Raw genomic sequence first — 19,494 nt, 5'->3', positions numbered from 1 at the left:
ATTTAAATAATCTGAGTACAAAATATTGTGATTTAACTGTCACTTGCCGCTGATGAAAGGAACGAGTTCAACAGTTTGCCGCTAGAGCTCCGATTAGTTCCGAGTTTACTCACTAGATGCCTCGAATATCGCAGGAGTTCTAGAGTAACAGGTTACTCTAAGGAGTTCAGGCGGGAATATTATCGCTTCGAAACGGTCAAAACACGACACATTAGCAATAGTAAGTTATTTGCTGATATTGAATACAAACAATTTTTTTCATGACTACAAAAAAAAAGTTCTCTGCTTGGCGAGTGATTATACCGTATTTACTCGTGTATAGCGCGCCCTTTTTTCCCCTCAAGTAAAGGAAAAAAATAAGGATGCGCTATACACGGAAAAAAAAAAAGTGAGTAGATGAGGCGGGGAGGAGTGGTAGTCGTTAACTGCCGGTGACGGCTGATGTTTCTGGCCAGCCCCCACACATACGCACAAGCAACAAGGCCTCTCTTTCACAAACACACACACACACACACACACACACACACACACACACACACACACACACATGCGCGCGCTAGCTCGCAGGTCTCTTGTTTATTTTTAGACCTCCCCCTCTACAGCTAGTAGAATAAAAGAGAGAGAGAGAGAGAGAATGTTGACACCAGTCCCCCTCCCACTTCCTTCGCTTCGTCGCAGCTGCTACCGGTGAGTCATCTAGTCCTCCGTGTCACATTCCTGCCTGCCTCCCTTCCTCCCGCCCACGTACCAGTTGTGACGATACAGCGCTTCATTATCTTCCGTCTACACAGCAGAGTTTAAGTATTTTCCTGACGCATCACCACACATCAATTTAAATTATCATTTGTTTCATACGTAATTACTTAACAGGTACCACAAAATGTTAGTACAATTTATTTACGGGAAAAAAAAAATTTTTTCTTTGGAATTTGTTGCAAAAATCGTGGTGCGCGCTATACACGAGGGCGCGCTATACACGAGTAAATACGGTATAATACTATTGTCAAAAAGATGTTATCGGGAAAAAATAAATGAAGTTATTTTATACCACTGATTCACTACCCATAAAATCAAACTGCAAAGTCTTTGCAACTAGTATCTCACACAAGAAATATAAAACATATTCGTGCTTCATTAGGTATAAAAATAAAACACATATATAATATCGGGAGACAGCCTTGAAAATCGTGCATATCACCAACATGGCCAATCAGACTCATAGTCATGTTTACGATGGCAAGACAGCTAGCAAACCAGTTCAGTTTATATGCAGCTTAACTAAAAAATTTATTCAATATTTTCGGGGTAGTTTTACGTTCAAAATTAATACAAAACCAAATCAGCAATCCTTGTATGATCATTTATAATACTAAAAAAAAATCTTCCATTTCCTTCGAATTGTATTGAGCACTAAAATATTGATTTACTTTTGGCCCAGATTTTATTCGACGATACTCTGTAGAGTTTCGCTTGTTTGCATTGTTTATTTATTAGGTTTAAATCATGGCCAAATTTATTGAAGTGTAACACAAATTATATATATGTGTGTGCCTGGTTAGGAATTTGTATGATGTACTAGAAAAACTATGTCCTATCACTGTAATAGTTGTCCCCTTACAAGCGTTAAATATTTATGAAACATTTTATTTCTTTGGTTTTTAAAGCCGCAGACTTGTATTTTAGTTATTTCATTTAGACAACATGCGTCCGTGTTTTCTACATTGCACGCTCTGCAATATTTTGAATGTCATAGTAATTTTGGCTTTTTAAAATCTGTGATTTATGTGCAGTAGAGTAATTTGTAATTTTTTATAATTTCTTTTCATATTTTTAATGATCCATTTGCTAATATTATACACACTTCTCCATTTATTATAATAAACACATATTCCATTATTGGAATTCTTTCAGAATGGGAATCACAAGACTACAAAAACTATTCTCCCGCATAAGAAAGGTGATAATACCAGTAAAGAAAATTATCGTCCGAGAGCAATTACGTCTTATATCTAGGGACACCTGTATTTCGCGAATACATTTCGTGTCAAGGTATTTTACAAAACACTGGAAATTTTTGTTGTAATGATTGTCTGTGGTCGGTGAAGGCTGTTTTCCCGCACTTGACGGGGCCGATGAGGACGTAGTTACCGTACTGCTGCACGCCCGCAATTCGCCAAACCTCTTAGAAAAAAGCTACAGTTATGTGTGAAATAGCCTGACACGAGATGTATTCGCGAAATACATGTGTCCTTAATTATATCGAAAAATATTTGAACATTGTATGATAATTTTAAGTATGAAAAGTACAAAATACTTTCAAATTTAATACATGGTTTTACATCAACTCTAAGCACTAAAGCACATACTGCTTATTTTCTACAAAATAAATCTATACACGGCAACTGATTAGGAATCACTTGAGTTTTTTTTTATAAAGCATCTAAGGCCTTGATTGTATAAATATATTGTTGGATAAATTAACTAAACTAGGAATACTATAAAATGCACAAAAATAGAAGAGTTTGATCTTAATGACATAAAGCATAATCTATCTATTTAGCACAGCCTGTATAATTGATTCCCCATTGTCAAGACTAAAATTAAAAAAAAAGCGAATGAAGCAGTATAAAATAACTATCTCATCTTTGCGGGTGACTCAAACATCATACAAGCAAAACGAAATATTCTTAAACGCAAGAAAGCATATTTTAAACACTGTAAATAACTTAGATTTTAAATAAAAGGATAATAATCAGTCTGTAAAATTTAGTTTTAACGATGAGTTGGAAACAGAACATCAAACATATATCATAGGTGTTACTGCCAACAGAGAACTCTCACAAACAATACCATTCCTTTCTGCGCAACCTGCAAGCTCCGGTACCTTCTGTAAAAAAAAATATATATATATATGTCAAACTTTGCCGGAAGTCGTACCATGGTAATGACTGAAATATGTAGCTTTACTTCTAAATCTAATTATCTAGAGAACAAATTGTATTACATTATTTTCATGATTTAAATGGTAACAAAATTAACACCTACATACGAACAGAAGTTTGCTGTTTTATTCATTTTTTTAGTTACGTGATAATATTTTTGAGTTATAAAGAAATCCAACTTGAACAGTAAAAAAGAAAGGCTTTTAATGAACAAACCAACTCAGTCATTATAGATGACTAGATTCATCCTGTTACATAAATTTTTATATTTATATACATCTAATGTATAAACAAATCTGAAAAAAAGGGCAATAAATTCAGATTGACTTCATTATCGAACTAGAATAAAACACAAAATACACTTGCAGAGAACCACCAAATATATTATTTTCTGCAATGGAGTTAAACTTTAAAATTGACTTTATTATTTCAAAAAAATAATTTAAAACTCCAAGCAAATGTAAGAACACGTCTTCTAGATATATTGGAAGATTATAATGCCGTGTCCGAATTCGCCTGAAGAATATACTTGTAGATACTTTGGAAGTGACTTTGCAAGACTGTCAGAAATGGACGTGAAGTATGCTATGCAAAACGCAAGTAAATGAATCTGTGTAGTTCTCGCGTACTTGAAGTTGAAAATACGTTTTCATTTAAAAAATTTTTTGGTCATATTTTATATATCATATCATTTAAATAATTTAAGAGGACGTAAAATAAATATAATTTATTTTGTATTTTACTGGTATCAATAAATAAATTGACAAAATTAATTTATGGATATGGATATTTAAAACAAAGTTTCAACAAACACATGTACATATTTAGCCTACCGATCGTTACTACAAAACAAAAGTACAATAATAATGTAAGTTGCCGTAAATTCACGTGACAGCGATGAAGTGTTTAAAAAAAGAACTAATTTCACATGCGTTTAAAAATAAAATCTAAACATCCTTTTCGGCTGGCTAAACATTGAACCTATCCGGATTCGTCAAAGGCAAGTGAAGTACGTAAGGTTGCAAACATGTAACTGCATTACTTTCTGATTAATTTTAATAAAATTATGCATATATCCAAAAAAAATTCAGTTAAAATTAGTATTGTATTGGTGTTTGTATTAAAATATAATGTAGACCGGGTATATTTTTATTGTGTTTTAAGATTAATTGACTTTTGTGCCTCATGTACTTTTGGTGAAAAGTGAAAATGTAATTATGTATTATTATCAGGGCCCAAAGCATAACTATATGTTCGTTGGCCGAAAATGAAATGTAGTTATACTTGTATATCTAAGAAAAATATTTGTATTTTGTATGAATGTAAGTATTTTATTATGTAAATTTTTATTACTTACAAATATTTCGTACTCATAATATCTAGTTTCCATTTGTCTTGAGACATAATTAAATGATATACTAAGCAAAAAATGTTTATTGGTTCACAATTTTTCATTGTTACAATATTTTAAAATTAAAATTTGCTATTCAGCAATATCAACTTCTAAAACGTGAGTAAAAATTATCATCAAATTATATCAATGGCATATTTATTGCATTAGTATTCCTTGCTCCTAATCACTTACTCTGGTTGATTACCTTCTGTATAACCTCAGTCAGTGATCGTAATTTATGTACACCTTTTTCCCACTAAGACGATTCAGGTGCAGATTCTGGAGCAGTGTTTTTTTTTATGTACGGATGTGCCAATAAATCCATCAGTTTGTTGGTGGTGTTGGGGGGGGGGGGGGGGATAATACTACTCTTAAAATATCACTTTATCTGTATGCACGATAAAATATCCTTGGTTAGCTCCCTCCGAAATATTCTTATACAACCTATGACGTGTAGCCTACTCCTTAGGTATTTTAAAACACGTTTGATTGCGTAGAGAAGGCGATTCTTCGAGTATGTGGCCCTTTCATAATTAAATTATTATTATTAGTTACAACTGATGTTTATTTCGAGCCTCTTTGACATCAAGTGCATACATAAAAGACGATCTACCAGTGACGCTTGACGTCACCAGTAGGAATAGCGTGAAGGAGCTCCTCATTTCGCCAGACGCGACTGGCATACACAAGTATATATATTGCAATAATAAATTACTAAATGATAGCTTAATTTTCAAAAATATAATTACGTTTTTTACAAGAAGTACGAATGCCAGGACATTTACTAATATCGTTTTTAAACATCACATATAAAAAAGGAAGTGTAATCAAAAGCCACAGGTCAGCTAAAAAATCAAACAAAAACTTTTTTCTAGCTCTAGCCTCATGTATACATACATAAAAACATAATACATTTAAAACACTAAAATTAATGCAATAACCTGCAATATTTTGAAGACAGATATTCAGCTACAAAAAATTATCCGATAATATAAAAAGTTCGCCTGTGTATGTGTGTATATATATATATATATATATTTATATATATTTATATAACTATATATATATATATATATATATATATATATATATATATATATAGTTGCACAGAAAAATACAGTTCTAATCAGATATCAAATATAGCAAATAATACCGCTTTGCAACATAACGTCATTCTATTAGATGGTCAACGTTCAACTGTTTGTGTAATACACATACGCACACACCTGTGACAAAATGTGTAAAGAAAGAAAATTTGTAGAAGCGCAAAACCTTTGTAGTACACAGTTAAAAATTATTATTTTTTTTACAGGGGCAGGAAAACTACATTACTGACCAACTTATTTGAATGAAGTGGTTAGCTGTGAACGAGCGTTCTTGCAAAAGAGACCAAATCTGACAGTTTTGGCCACATAATCACCGCAGTAAAACACACAATTTGTATATCGTATATGTGTAGTGCACCAAATTAATATTTATTATAATTACCTTGGGTTGCACTCGGTTACGTACGGGTTTCTAACTGAAATGTACCAAAAATAGTAATATTTATTCTCTTGCGCTTTGTTGAGAATCGAGTAGTCTTGGGTGGGTATGGGGGAAAGGGACAGGGATGCAAAGGGATTGGAAATCTAAATGCTTGCCGAGGCAGAGTACACCCTTCCCCCACCCCCCTCTCCTCTACTGGTCGTAAACATGACACCCCGCTGGGCGATAAGAATTCTGAGAACAGCGTCCTCTTTCCCACCCCCCTTCCTTTTCCCACGCGTCGCTACATCGTTCAACCGTACTGCTAGTGCGTTCTGTTGAGGACGTAGATAACTACGCGTGTCTTCTTCCGCTCGCGGGAAACTCAGGATCTTAGCCTTAACTGATAAAGTTTCATATACTATTAAATATTACAAAAAAAAAAATATTGTACCAAATGTTTACCAGAAATTAATTAAATAAGCGGAATCGGCCAATCTTTGAATTAGCAGTTTGAATCGGAATCGGAAACGGTTTTTTCATGAATCGGCACATCCCTAATGCCTATGCACTATTTTCAGCCAATAATAATCGTTACAAGCCGCATTGGTATTCCTAAAAATGTAATGGATGTTGTCGTGTTTTTTTTTTTTTTTTTTTTTTTTTTGTTATCTAGAGTAAAACATTTCATGGGAAACAAGATAAATCACATTACAGAATGCCTTATTCGTTCACAATAATATTCATCCCATATGGCATAATGCTTGTTGAATCTACATTCATTTTGTTAGATATAACTCGTAATGTAAACATTGGGTAGTAATAATTTATACAGGCCGAAATATGTGTATTGCATTACCTAATGGGCATGTCAGTGTTCTTATTTATCTTAACTCTGTACTTTTTCCTTCCCCCCTCCCCTAACCATCCCTTTCAATTTGCAAGATCCTTCACTTGGCTCGTAGGATATTTTGTTGTAGCTGTTGAAATATCTTTAATTTTTTTCATTCGTTCATTCCATTTCACTTTACAAAGGCTTCTGTGATGTGTAGTCAGCAACATATTCATCCTAGGCTCCGCCATTCCACCTATAGTGATCACATGCCCATAATATCAGAGTATCAACCATAGACTACCAGGCAGAAAAGTAATTTGATTTAATAAGCATCGGCCGCTTGATTACTTACCTTTTGAATAGACTACACGTTATTTTGTATTGTTTGTTGGTGTGTTTTATACACCTTAATTCATTTTACCTAACCTATTATTTTAATTTTCAATAATTTAGTACAGTAGCAAACAGCATGCTGTTATTTATGTACATGCCTCTAAATTTATTTACACCTTCGAGCTAACAAGGATCTATTTCTTGCAGACAATCTTGTGAACTGTGCTCATCAATCAATGAATAAACCGGTTTATTGCATATATTTTTTAACATTGAAACTCAAGTGTGTTCAGAGTTCAGTTGTAATCTTTGTGAGATTCTCACTGCTAAATAAAGGGTTTTGGCTTAGTAGTTTTGTGTAGCACTTATCATTTTAAAATGAACATATATGTTACAGAAGGTCCACCAATCAAGCTCAATAAGAAGCAGAAGAAACAGTTATCTGTTCTAGAATGCTCACTAAGCGCTGACTTCAGTTGTGTCACTTCTACTTTGTCCTCTAAGCCAAGTGGCTTTGATCTGGAAGCTAATGTAACTGCCAGTTTTAACCCTTATGAAATTAATGAAGATGCTTACCGAGCTATACTTCTGGGTCACAAGAGAAGAAGACAAGATAAAGAAGTATGTATAGTTTCATTTAGGTGCTTCGGTGATCCTATATGTATTAGTATACTTTATTAGCTTAAAGCTTGTTGCCATTTGGTCTAGGATATGTAAGTACTGCAGACTTATTTATCTACATGCTGTTTAAAAAGTTTGGATGGGTATATACAAACTTTAAAAAAAAATTTCTCTTTATAACTACAGGATGTTTGCGAATTGCAAAGCATAAATTTAATGGTTAACGGCTAATTCTAAAACAAGCATATTTGTTAAAGAATCACAACCCTGCAAAGTTACAGGTGTGAACAGTAGTGTGCATTGTGCGCTGAGAGCATGCGTGATTGTGCCGCTGTGATGATTGAGTGCTCCGTGGGAAGCAGAGACAAGCTGTCTGATGGACATCACCCTTCGCGATATGTTGGGTGTTCTGTACACGTTTTGTGGTAAATGTGCACTGCTTCTGCTGCAATTCCTTTTGTTAAGTATCCCATGCTGTGGATGTTTTTTAAATCTATGATCGCAGCACCATACCACAGTAAGTCAACTCTGCACTAATAGCTCAAAGTCATACATCTAGCATACCAGAAGCCATCTTCCTTGCATTGTACACCAACCCACTACAGTCAAACCTCATTATTACAAACCTGAAGGGACCATATTTTAGCACTTTGTAATAACGAGGGTTTGTATTAACCAAACTATTGGGATATCATGAAAAAAAATTTGAATGAACTTTAAATGCCTATATTTACAACCATAAAGAAAATTATTTACACTGTTGGTAGTATAAGCTGGCTTCACTACATGCATAACAATTTGTAAACACTGAAGAAAACAAACACAATGCAACACACAGAATAAATTTGGTTTAAAAAAGCATCAATTCTGGTTTGCACTGTTTTTTTCTTATATGCATTGTTTACCACATTACAAAGCTTATCAAAGGTCAGTACTGATCAAGTTTTTGGTTGAGCAGTCTGTATCCAATATTTAACTTTGGTCATATCTACTGCTGCCGACTCCCCACACATAGTTTTGCCAAAAAGATTGTTGCGATCCTTAAACTGTTGTAGCCAACCATTGCTGAACTTGAAGTCTCAAATTCCTAACCTCAATGCTAGGTAGTCTGCCTTCTTCTGAATCATAGGTCCAGAAATTGGCAAGTTTGCTGCACACATTTCTTCAAACCACTGCAACAAGGTAGCTTCCATTCTTGATGTTTTGGGCCTCGCATTCATTTTCTTATTGATAATTTGCACAAACTCGCAAAAGTCAATTAAATCTTTTCACGATTTTTTAGTATTGTCGACGATGATTGCAGAATGTTAAATTCTCTCGCAGTTTCAGTTTTCATTCTCTCTCCATTGTCTACTTCTTCGATAATTTTAACTTTAACTTGCAATTTAAGGTCGTTGCGTTTATGTTTCGCAGTCATTACAAAACAACTCACAATCAAAATTGAGGTTAAGACACACGTGCGTAAACAATGGAAAATATCAGAACTTTTTTCCATAGATTGTTTAAACTTCTACGTATGTACACTTCCGACGACTAATATTAATAAGGTATAGAGTACTTTCCTTTTCGTTTTCCGTTTACAACATGGCATCTTTTCTAGTTTAACTACTAACATCGCCACTAGAGTTGAACTTTTCATCTTGTTTTTTGACCATTTTGCGCTGTAGGATACATACATACATCTTTGGAGACACGTTTGTTTACATGACGGTTATGAAGACGTGATTTACTTTAGACTTCGGCTGTGAAATTCGTATTAACCGTTTTCTTATACACGTTAACAGCTACTTGAGGGATCAAAACAACTTCGTAATTCATATTAACCGTATTTCGTATTAAAAGTACTGAATAACTTAGGAAAGCCTACCTTATTTTCTGGGACTGTGAAAGTACTTCGCATAAACGGGAATTTCGTACGAAGCGGATTCGTATTAATGAGGTTTGACTGTAGTTGCTAGTGAGTATTTCTAACTCTACTAAACATCTGCGACTGGCTCATCATCTGCGGAGCATTCAACCATCACGATACAGCGATGGGGCGTCGTCTTAGCCATTTCAATGTCCTCTATTTGGGCACAAAATTCAAATTTGCACGCTACTACAGTGAAACCTCTATTTAACAAATCTCAAGGGACCAAAATTTGTTGTGTTTGTTGTAAAGGGGTTTGTTAAATGGAGGTTTCGCACGATATATTTCTAGTCATCATAAAGCTTCACATAAATGGCTATAACTGTATTTCTGACTGTTTAATACAATATGAGGAATTAAACATGAAAAAGTACATAGAATACACTTGTTTAATGGCATGTTTAATAAGGTAGAAATAAATCACTATCTTGTCCAAATCATCATTTTTACATACTTTCACGCGTTTTCGTTTTGTTCCTACCAGAGAGGCATTGTTTTCGATCTGTTCCCGGTTGGATAATATGGTCGAAAGTGTAGACGCCGGGATGTCGAAACGTTTAGCTATATCACTTTTTTTTCCAACTTCATCAACTGCATTTAAAATATCTATTTTTTTTTTTATGTCAATCTGTCGCCGCTTTTTAGGATTAGAATTCATTTTACAGTAGTACCGTAACTACGTTTGGAAATAAATAAACAACAGTGAAAACTGAAAAAAACGGAAATTGTACTACACCAAAGTTAAAAATATTTGCGTGTGCGCATCTTTAACCATAGAAACGCAAAATAGACAAGTTGTTCGTCTTGCCAGAGCGATGGTACAGGAGGTTTCCGCCAAAAGCGCTAAATGTACCCGTCATTTTGAAAAAAGTGTGGCATGTATACATGACGTGTGTTATCCATGAGGCTTTGTTTATTTATTTTCTTCCGCGATGGTGCATATTTTTTAAGGTTACACGCACGTATTTTTAAGCAGTGAATGCAAAAAAATTAGTGGATGTCTTGTAGGAGATGTTTATTTTTCCGTGTTTTTCAAAAGTGGCAGTGTAAAGGGAATTTCACTATTTCGGAACAAATAAAATACTTTATTTAGAGGTTAAAATAGCATTGATCTTATGGAGGTTCAGTGGGACCAAAATTTTATTTCGTTGTATGGGGTTTTTTGTTAAATAGAATATTCGTTAATGGAGGTTTTACTGTATTTGCACCTATAACTTTGCAGGGTTGAATTCCAGACATGTTCTTAAACAAATATAGCTTGTTTTGGATATCCCTGATGCCCTGCAATGCACAAACATCCCGTGCATGCTTGTATACTGTGCCCGAGGATTTTGTGGCTGTCCGTAGCAGGAGATCGCTGAACTGGACACCTACGGCATCACCCTCGACGACGTAGAAGCGAGAGCGCAGATCGGCAAGCGTCCCCTCAGTAAGAACGGCCAGCACGTCAGCGAGGCGAAGCTGCCTTCCAAGAAGAAGGCTAGCAAGAACTTGAATGTTTCCACGCAGGTTGCACAGATGTCGTACAGTGATATCAGTCCTCAGGTGGGTTTCTGTTGGGCAGGAATCATCACACAACTATGTTTATGATCTGTCATAGAGCTTTATGTGTAGTGGCAAGTATAAGAATATGTAGATGAAAAACTTGCTTTGGCAGCTGCAGATGATTTTTTAACAGCAGTTATATTCTAAAATTAGCAAGCAAATGCTATCGGGTAAGTTTGGGCTTGTCTGTGTGAAACCCGGTATGAATCAGGTGGAGGTAACTTGGCCCCTGCACTGCCTGTGGTTCGTTCCCCTCAGCGGCCAGGGGTGTTTGGTTAGATGTCAGTCTGTTCATCATCATTAATACAGACCTGCCGACCCTCCCGCCCTCCCGATTCGTCATTCAAATCTCCCGTTTTTTGGTTCTGTTTCTCTTGAAGTTTTTAATGCAATAAATTTATATTATTAATATGTTTGTACCATTATTCCGTACAATCGTATAGTAACTACGGTTTGTACCATAACGTGTAGTTATTTTAATAACCTAAATGCCCACAATTGTCGGCTAAAACGCTTGGTTAAGCGTACATCTAAGAAAGAAACGTAGTTACTTAAAATAATTATAGGAGCTGTTTTGGTACACGTTCGTCATGGGTGTTTATTAGCCAACCAGAAAAAGGTTTCATTTGTTTTCCAAGATAGCGTGTTTTGTCAACATTGTAAACTGTATTTTCGGTGGTGTTGGTTTGAAATAAAGCGGAGTGGATTAATAATGAGTTTATGATACCACTGTTTACATTCGTGCCCAAATTCGCTTCGGTTTGTCAACTGGCTATGTGTGAATTGTTTGTTCGTCCCCGAACAATTTCGCCTTTGTTCGCGTCTGTGCTCACAGACAAAGTGTAGAGGTAGCATTATAGTACATACAGTCTTCAAATTTATTCAACGGTGTATTCATAAAAATATTATTTTGTGGAAGCAGTTGCGTTGTCAGTATTTTGTATGCATTGTTTAGTTGTAGGCCTACTCCGCAATAGGGATTTAATAGAAATGGCGCTAAGTAAGCCTACAGTGAAGTATCTTGCTGTGTAGTCCAGTCAATGAATGCTCAAAAGGAGGGTGTAGAGGGAAATGGAAGGAACACAATTTTTGACTTTGGGACTTTGTTAGGACTAGTAAGGAGGTAAACATACTAAAAGTCCCCACTTCTAGGGGGTGAGCGGGAGGGAGGGGGACATGTAGAAGGTCCTTTTTTTTTTTTTTCAGTTTTTCTCTTATATCTCGGAAACTATACGCTCTAGTGAAAAGACCAATCTATACTAAAATAAAGCTGATAAAATTTTACACAAAATTTATTTGTTTCAATTTTTCTCTATCTCGCATAGTTTATGAGATATTTCCTTTCAAATTTTCTATTTTTTAGGGAAGGAAATTTTTTTCTTACATTTTTTGCCCTATTTGACTAGATAACCTTTTATCCGTTCGTCGTACGTAAAGGTCATGCAGAAAGAAAGTTGTAGAGAATTAAATATAAAAAAATTCGCTTAGAAATATTTAATTGAATCAAAAATTAAAAATATCGAAACATACAAATTTTGAGGTTATGTTTTTAAACACTAAAATATTTTTAATTACAATCAAGCACCTAGACTTAAATACATGAAAATAATACACCAATTGACATGTATTTTAAAACAAGAACTAGTGAAACATTATTGCACATTCTCGTGATTATTTAATCATCATTCTGACTTTTGTTTCATGGTATTGCTAGCGGACGATAGCGGTCGTAAAGGTAAGGGCCATTAAAATATAAAAGATAAAAATAAAAATAAAAAGCTTTAACTTGCAGGATACCAATACCATCCCCAATTATCTGCGCTGGGGTGTGATCTATTTTCTCGACACTTCGGGGTTCAAATACCGCAATCACGAGCCATTCCTAATATTGGGTTATAAATTATGTTTAAATATATAGAGAGTGTCACAGTATCAACAATTCTAACAAAGGTGATCGTGTTTAAAAAATTATTTTCAACAGCGCATACGTCTGTCTAGGGTTTTTTTTTTTTTTTTTTTTTTTTTTTTCGCCAAACAAAAGGGAATTTTGTACCACTGACATACCAGTATTTTTTAAACTCAAAATAGTGGAATAACAGAAAACTGGAATCAGATGCATGTGTCGATTTTCGCAGTGCTAAAATAATCTAATTTCAAAGTTTTACTAAATAGTCCCCATTTTCCAACTTAGATATTTGTTGCTGGCTATATTAGTTTTTATCACAAAGGAGAATTGGCCCGAAAATCCACAAAGTGATATGGCAGTGTATTTTATTACTTTCCGTTAAGGCCTGTTTGATTGTTTAATGTGAATTAAATAATTGTTTATTGGACATTGGTGCTGTTTTGCGATTGTATGGCAAATGCAAGTGAGACAAACCTGCGCAAAAAAAAAGAGCAAAATTTGGTTATATTTTAAACAACAAAATGACAGTGCAGAATGTTTGCATTGTTCAAAACGTTTGTAAACACCGACGGGAACAACTTCCATGATGAAGAATCATCTGTCGCGCCATCACGTAGTTCAGTATGAAGAATATTTGAATCTTGATGCAGAAGTTAATAACGAAATGGAAGGTGTTGCCCAAGGTACATCAACTGTTAGTGTAGTTTGCAGGAAACAACAAACCCTTTTTGACACCTTCAAGAAAAAGGAGACCTAGTCACCATAAGGAAATGAAGCCAAAGCTATCAGTGATAAAATTGCCAGAATGTTGGCTCTTTGTCATTTACCCTACAGATTTGTTGAAGACCGAGGTTTTCGAGCTCTTATGCGTTACTTAAAGCCAAATTACTGTGTTCCCAGTAGTACAACTTTTTAGCGTAACATCATACCTGAACTGTACACTACAGAAAGGGAAAGGTTACAAGATATGTTGAAGAAAGATGTTTTTGATTTGGATGAACAACCATCTAAAAGTTTGTCGCTCACTACAGATAATTGGACAAGTAAAGCTGGAGATGGGTACATGTCATTAACTTGTCACTACCTAGAAAATTTTAGTACAAATCCATGACTAGACAAATATTGTTATGGAAAATTCACATACTGGTTAAAACTTGAGAAATCATTATCTGAGTTAAGTGAAAGCTGGGGTCTTCCATTGCCCACAAAAGTGAGTTCCATAAAAATATTTATGGTCACTGACAATGCTACAAATCTACGAGCTGCTCTTGATGGAACACAGTGGGTTCAAAGACGCTGCTTTGCTCATACATTGCAGCTGGCAATACATGGTGCGAAAGATAAGACACCTAATGTAAATCAACTGCTTTCTAAGTCCAGATGTATTGTTGCTTGTTACAATACAACTTTGTGTCTACATTGGGTCTGACCCAATATAATCACACCCAACCTTACAAAAATCTTCTCTATTTATGTTTAACAAATCTATCTTAGTGTACAGTAACGCAAGCCTCTGAAATACTTACCAAAGAAGATGTGTATCATCCAGCTTTAAACATTAACATTGTAATGTATTCTAGCTCAAGAAGTGTTAATCCTCCCTACAGAAATTATAAGGACGGTAATTTTTTAGGTCTTTATAACTCCATAAAAAATTATGACTGGTCTTATTTCTATGAATCAACCAATGTTAATCATCCGGTGGATGATTTAACAAATTGTATAACTGACAATATCAACACATTTATACCAATAATTTCTAAAAAAATTACCCAAATATCCATTATGGTTTTTTAATGACTTAACTCCAGCATTGAAATTAAAAAAAAAAAAAGAACATTTTCATAAACTTAATAAACAATCTAACAATCCATATTATTACTTACAGTTTTCACATTTTCGCAAAATGGCAAAATCTTATATAAAACGTGATAAAATTAATTGGATCGCTCTACTAATAACAACATCAAGAACAATCCAAAAAAATTCTGGAAGTATGTTAAATTAATGAAAGATGGTTAGTATGATTAATATTCTTCAAAAATCAATGATGATATTTGTGACGATCCAACTGTTTTATCTAATGTTTTTGTACAATATTTTTCCAGTGTCTACAAGACTTCAACCAATAATGTGACGTCTTCAAACATGTCCTCGGATTCTATTCCTATGTCCTACATTTCTGAATCCCTTATTCTATGGGGCATCAAGGCTCTCAAATCTTCCAAATCCACCGGCCCAGATGGCATCCCTAATTTTATCTTAAAAGGCTGTTCGTACTTATTAGTTCCTCATCTTTATCATATCTTTAACACCAGTTTGCATTCTCAAGTTTTCCCTGACAAATGGAAAATAGCAAAGGTCATTCCGATACACAAACATGGCTCTAAATTGATTGTGTCATACTACAGACCAATATCTTTACTTAAGTAATGGCTTCGCAAAAATATTTGAAAAAATTATACACAAAGTTTTAAATTTTCAACTTCAAAATAAATTATCAACCAGTCACCACGGTTTCAGATCTGGAATGTCCACCACTACTAACCTAATTACTTTTATTAACCCAATCCATAATGTAGTTACTAACAGAGGTCAGGCGCCTGTTATTTTGATCTAGCCAAAGCATTCGATACAGTAAACCACTCGCTACTTTTAAAAAAACTATCAGACTTTGGTTTTTGTACTAAATTCTTGTACTGGTTTTCTATCTATCTCAATAATAGATATTTTTTGTATCTGTCAATAACCATAAATCCTCTTTACACCATGCTAGTTCTGGAGTACCACAAGGTGCCACTCTCTCACTTCTTCTCTTCAATATATTTATAAATGACATTACCATGGTCCTTAATTACTCAACTGGTGTACTCTTTGCCGACAATCTGAAAATCTCTAAATCAGTGATTGCGCTCTTCTACAAATGGAACATTAATGAAATCAATAATATTGGTGTCTTCTAAACTTGGTAAATCTAAACGATAATAAAACTAAGGTAATATCCTTTACTAGGAAATATAACCCTCTAGTTTATAATTACATTCTAAATGATAACCCAATCTCAAAAACTCTCATTCTAAAAGACCTTGGTGTCTTTCTAGATTCAATATTGTTTTTTCATAAACAAATCGACTACTTAAATTCCATTTCAAGAAGAACATTTGCTATTATAAAATATATCACTCATTATGCTACCAATTACGATTCAATTCTTTCTCTTTATTTGGCATTAATTCGATCTAAATTAGAATACTGTTCAACTATGTATCTGGAAATACATTGGGTCGACTGATACTGAGAAACTAGAAAATTTACAAAACAAATTGTCTCAACTAATAATTCATAGAGGTTTTCCGCATCCCAATCTTATTCCTCTAGCAGACCATAGAGCCTATTTGGACTATCTTTTTGTTCATAACATTTATAACTATAAAATTATATGTAGCTATATTTTTGAGAACACCAGATTGAGAATCCCCCAATTCATTTCTCACCTCTTTTCTAGTTTATGTACTATTTATAACAAGAATGGTCTTATTTATAGACTCATTACAAACTTTAATAGACACAACACCAAGTAAAATTAATTTTGAGCGGAGCAATGTTTTGCTTATCTGTTTGTAATTTGGTATTTGTGTTTTGTTCTTATTGTCTCATTCAGAGTGTGAGTTTTAACATCCTTGTTTATGTGTTTGTATTCTTCTGTCTTCGTTGTGTTGTGGTGCCTTCATGTATGCGGTGCTGGCGGGTCATGTCGCATCTACTTGCGAGTGTTGGCTACCCGCACGGATTGTTCTCCTTGCGGGCGGAGCCCACCTGGCGTAGTGCAGACATGCTGGCGGTGCCTTGACACGGGCAAGGACTGATTCCTTTGTGTATGTTCGTGCCCACTGTTCGTGGGCATGCCACAAATTTTAATAAATAAATAAAATAAAAGTAGTGCTTGTAGAAGATGGCTGCTGAAGGTACAACAAAGTATGGACCTACCACAGCTCAAGTGTACGCAAGACTCGGAAACTCGTTGGTCGAGCGAATTTGCGATGTTGGACAGATTGACTTCTCTGAGAGAAGCTGTAGCTGCTGAGTTAAGTTCATCAGAAATTGACTCACTTTCGCCATCAGAATGGAAGCTTGCAAGTGGTAAAGTTGAAGTCATGAAACCATTTGCAGAGGTGACTAAAGAATTGCGTGGGGACAATTATCCAAAACCATCAATGATTATTCCTACTATTCATTGCCTTGAAGTTACAACAACTAACCACATCAGAAAAAATGAGTTAGGAATAGGTGTTCCATTTGCATGTAATCTATTGAAATCTTTAAATAGTATATTCCCTATGTACAAGATGGATGACATAAATGTTCTCTGTACTGTACTTGATCCACGATTCAAAGTGGCAATTTTCAATGATGGTGAGAGACAACATGCAGTCAATCTATTGAAAGACGATATTATAGTAAACGGCACAGAAATTGGCAGTAGTACTAGTACTCCCACAGAAAACCCACATTCCAGTTCTGGGTCTTTGTGGGATGCAATTTATAGCCTACCCTTACATTTGCCAGAATCAGAAGTAAATCACGCAAGTGGTAAACAGAAAACAAAGTCTATTGAAAGTTATTTGGCAGAACCACTGTATCCAAGACTATCTAATCCCTATGAGTGGTGGAAGGGAAATCAAGAGATCTTCCCACTTACCACATAAGTAGCTCAACGTTATCTGTCCCTTCCAGTGACACAAGTTGCTAGCGAAAGGGTTTTCTCCACCGCAGGTAAAATTGTTACCACTCGGCGCAAGTTATAGTTGCCACAGCATGTTGAGCATTTAACTTTTTTCGATGACAATTTAAAATAAAAGTTCAGTTTCGTAAATTATTTGTTACGTTCTGTGACAGCAGTTACACCTTATTATATGTTATGAAAACTGCATGAAGATTGTCATACAGACATGTGTTGTAACTTTTCAGTGCTCAAAATTATTTTGTCACATTTACTTTACTACCTTTGCTTCTTAATACAAACCTACTTAAGTAAATGACAGCCTTTGTTCTAAAAACTTAAGTGTTACATAAAAACAACATAAAGGTATAGTTTGTTCTTAATACTGCTTGTGGGGGAATATTAACAATATTGTATCTAGGCACAATTTTTATGATAATGACTGTTTTGTTTTACTTTTTTTTTTATTCATAAAGTTTATTGATTATCTAAGTTATCCTTACACTTCTGCAAACAAAAACAGCAATTGCGTTGTACATGTTTAGAATAAGTGCATGCTATCTGGCAATTCCAATATAAAATATGCAATTTCTTACCATTTCAATATATAACTAACACTAAAAAAAAATTTATGAGTACTAGTTTGAAAAATTTTATTCGATAAAAATTCTAAATTTGGTAATTATTTAAACTTCAATTAGGAATTTGATTCGAACTGAAAATCACTGATTCGCAGATGCCTAGTGGGGGTGGATAGGTATGTAACAGAGCATGCTATAAGCTACATGCTAGTTGTAACATGGAAGAGGAGTCAGCAGGGGAGAGGTAGAATTGACGCAGCAGTGATGCTACGGAATTCTCATAACGCTGCTTATGTTTGTCCACTCAGTTTTCACTATAGCTAACGAATGATGCTGCCATTTCTTTTATTTTATTTAAATTTCTTTTATTTTATTTAAAGAATCTACAATTTATTTATTTGTGTGGCAAAGAGTTATTGATTTGTGCAATTGAGTTTATAATTATCATTGAATTTTATGTGGATAGTGTGTTCGAAATCTAAAATAATTTATCTTTATCTAAACCTAACAAGCAAGAAGATTCACTTCTATGGTGTATGGACTCTACATACACAGTTTTTTTTTCAGGTGCTTTTTCAGCTGCCAAAGCTTTCTGGAAATTTCTGTATGTATCTATGATGGGAAAGTTCAACTCTTGCAATTCCCATTGCATTTATCAGTTGACTAGAAAAAGAGACAGTAAAGCAGGCACGGACTTCTGGAATATTTTCTGTAGTGAAATGTGTTGTGATTGGTTGCTTTGAAGTGTGTGTTGTAATTGGTCGGGAAGGTGACGCACCTGCCTCAACCTTGGCTGTAGTGTCATTCTGCCAGTTCTCTGCTCAATGTCATTTGAATATGTTGCATTTGGCAGGAGCTAAAGCTATTAATTAATAATTAATATGTACTAAGAAAAACTTAATGGCTGTGGTCCGAGCTGCACCGATATTCAACCTTTTTTCGGACATTTATTTTGAATTTTCATTGACCACAGTCATTGTCATTCAGCCCACAATGGAGCTTAAGTGATACTTCGTTGCCTCCCAAGGACACGTGTAGTGTCGACACCAAGCGACTTCAGGACTTATCTGCGAGGTTTAAAATGCTTGAGTATTAAGAATGTTTTTCGGCATATCAAAATTAACTTCTTTTTTTTCGATCAGAGAAAAGTCGTTTGTGTTGCTATGAGAATTGTGAGGGCCTGTTATAAACATTGTTTAATGGCAGACTGTTTTTTGTTTGTGCAAATTTAAAAAAATTATC

The 19,494-nt window shown here is 34.6% G+C and overlaps 1 protein-coding gene across 5 annotated transcripts in view; it reads left to right on the top strand.

Moving 5' to 3' along the window:
- The window catches only part of LOC134531551 (nuclear factor related to kappa-B-binding protein), a 239,079-nt gene that overhangs the window by 50,245 nt on the left and 169,340 nt on the right, over nucleotides 1-19,494 (top strand). For 4 of the 5 annotated variants that reach the window (XM_063367243.1, XM_063367247.1, XM_063367244.1 and 1 more), the window contains exons 5-6: nucleotides 7,368-7,591; nucleotides 10,848-11,045. In XM_063367243.1, the coding sequence (XP_063223313.1) occupies nucleotides 7,368-7,591; nucleotides 10,848-11,045 (422 nt within the window). The remainder of the gene's footprint in view (nucleotides 1-7,367; nucleotides 7,592-10,847; nucleotides 11,046-19,494) is intronic. The other variant, XM_063367245.1, reaches the window with a different exon arrangement.

The sequence above is a fragment of the Bacillus rossius genome, chromosome 5 (genome assembly GCF_032445375.1).
Source record: "Bacillus rossius redtenbacheri isolate Brsri chromosome 5, Brsri_v3, whole genome shotgun sequence".
Lineage (NCBI taxonomy): Eukaryota > Metazoa > Arthropoda > Insecta > Phasmatodea > Bacillidae > Bacillus > Bacillus rossius.
The sequence above is the reverse complement of the archived record's forward strand: the minus strand, read 5'-3'. Positions and strand labels throughout refer to the sequence as shown.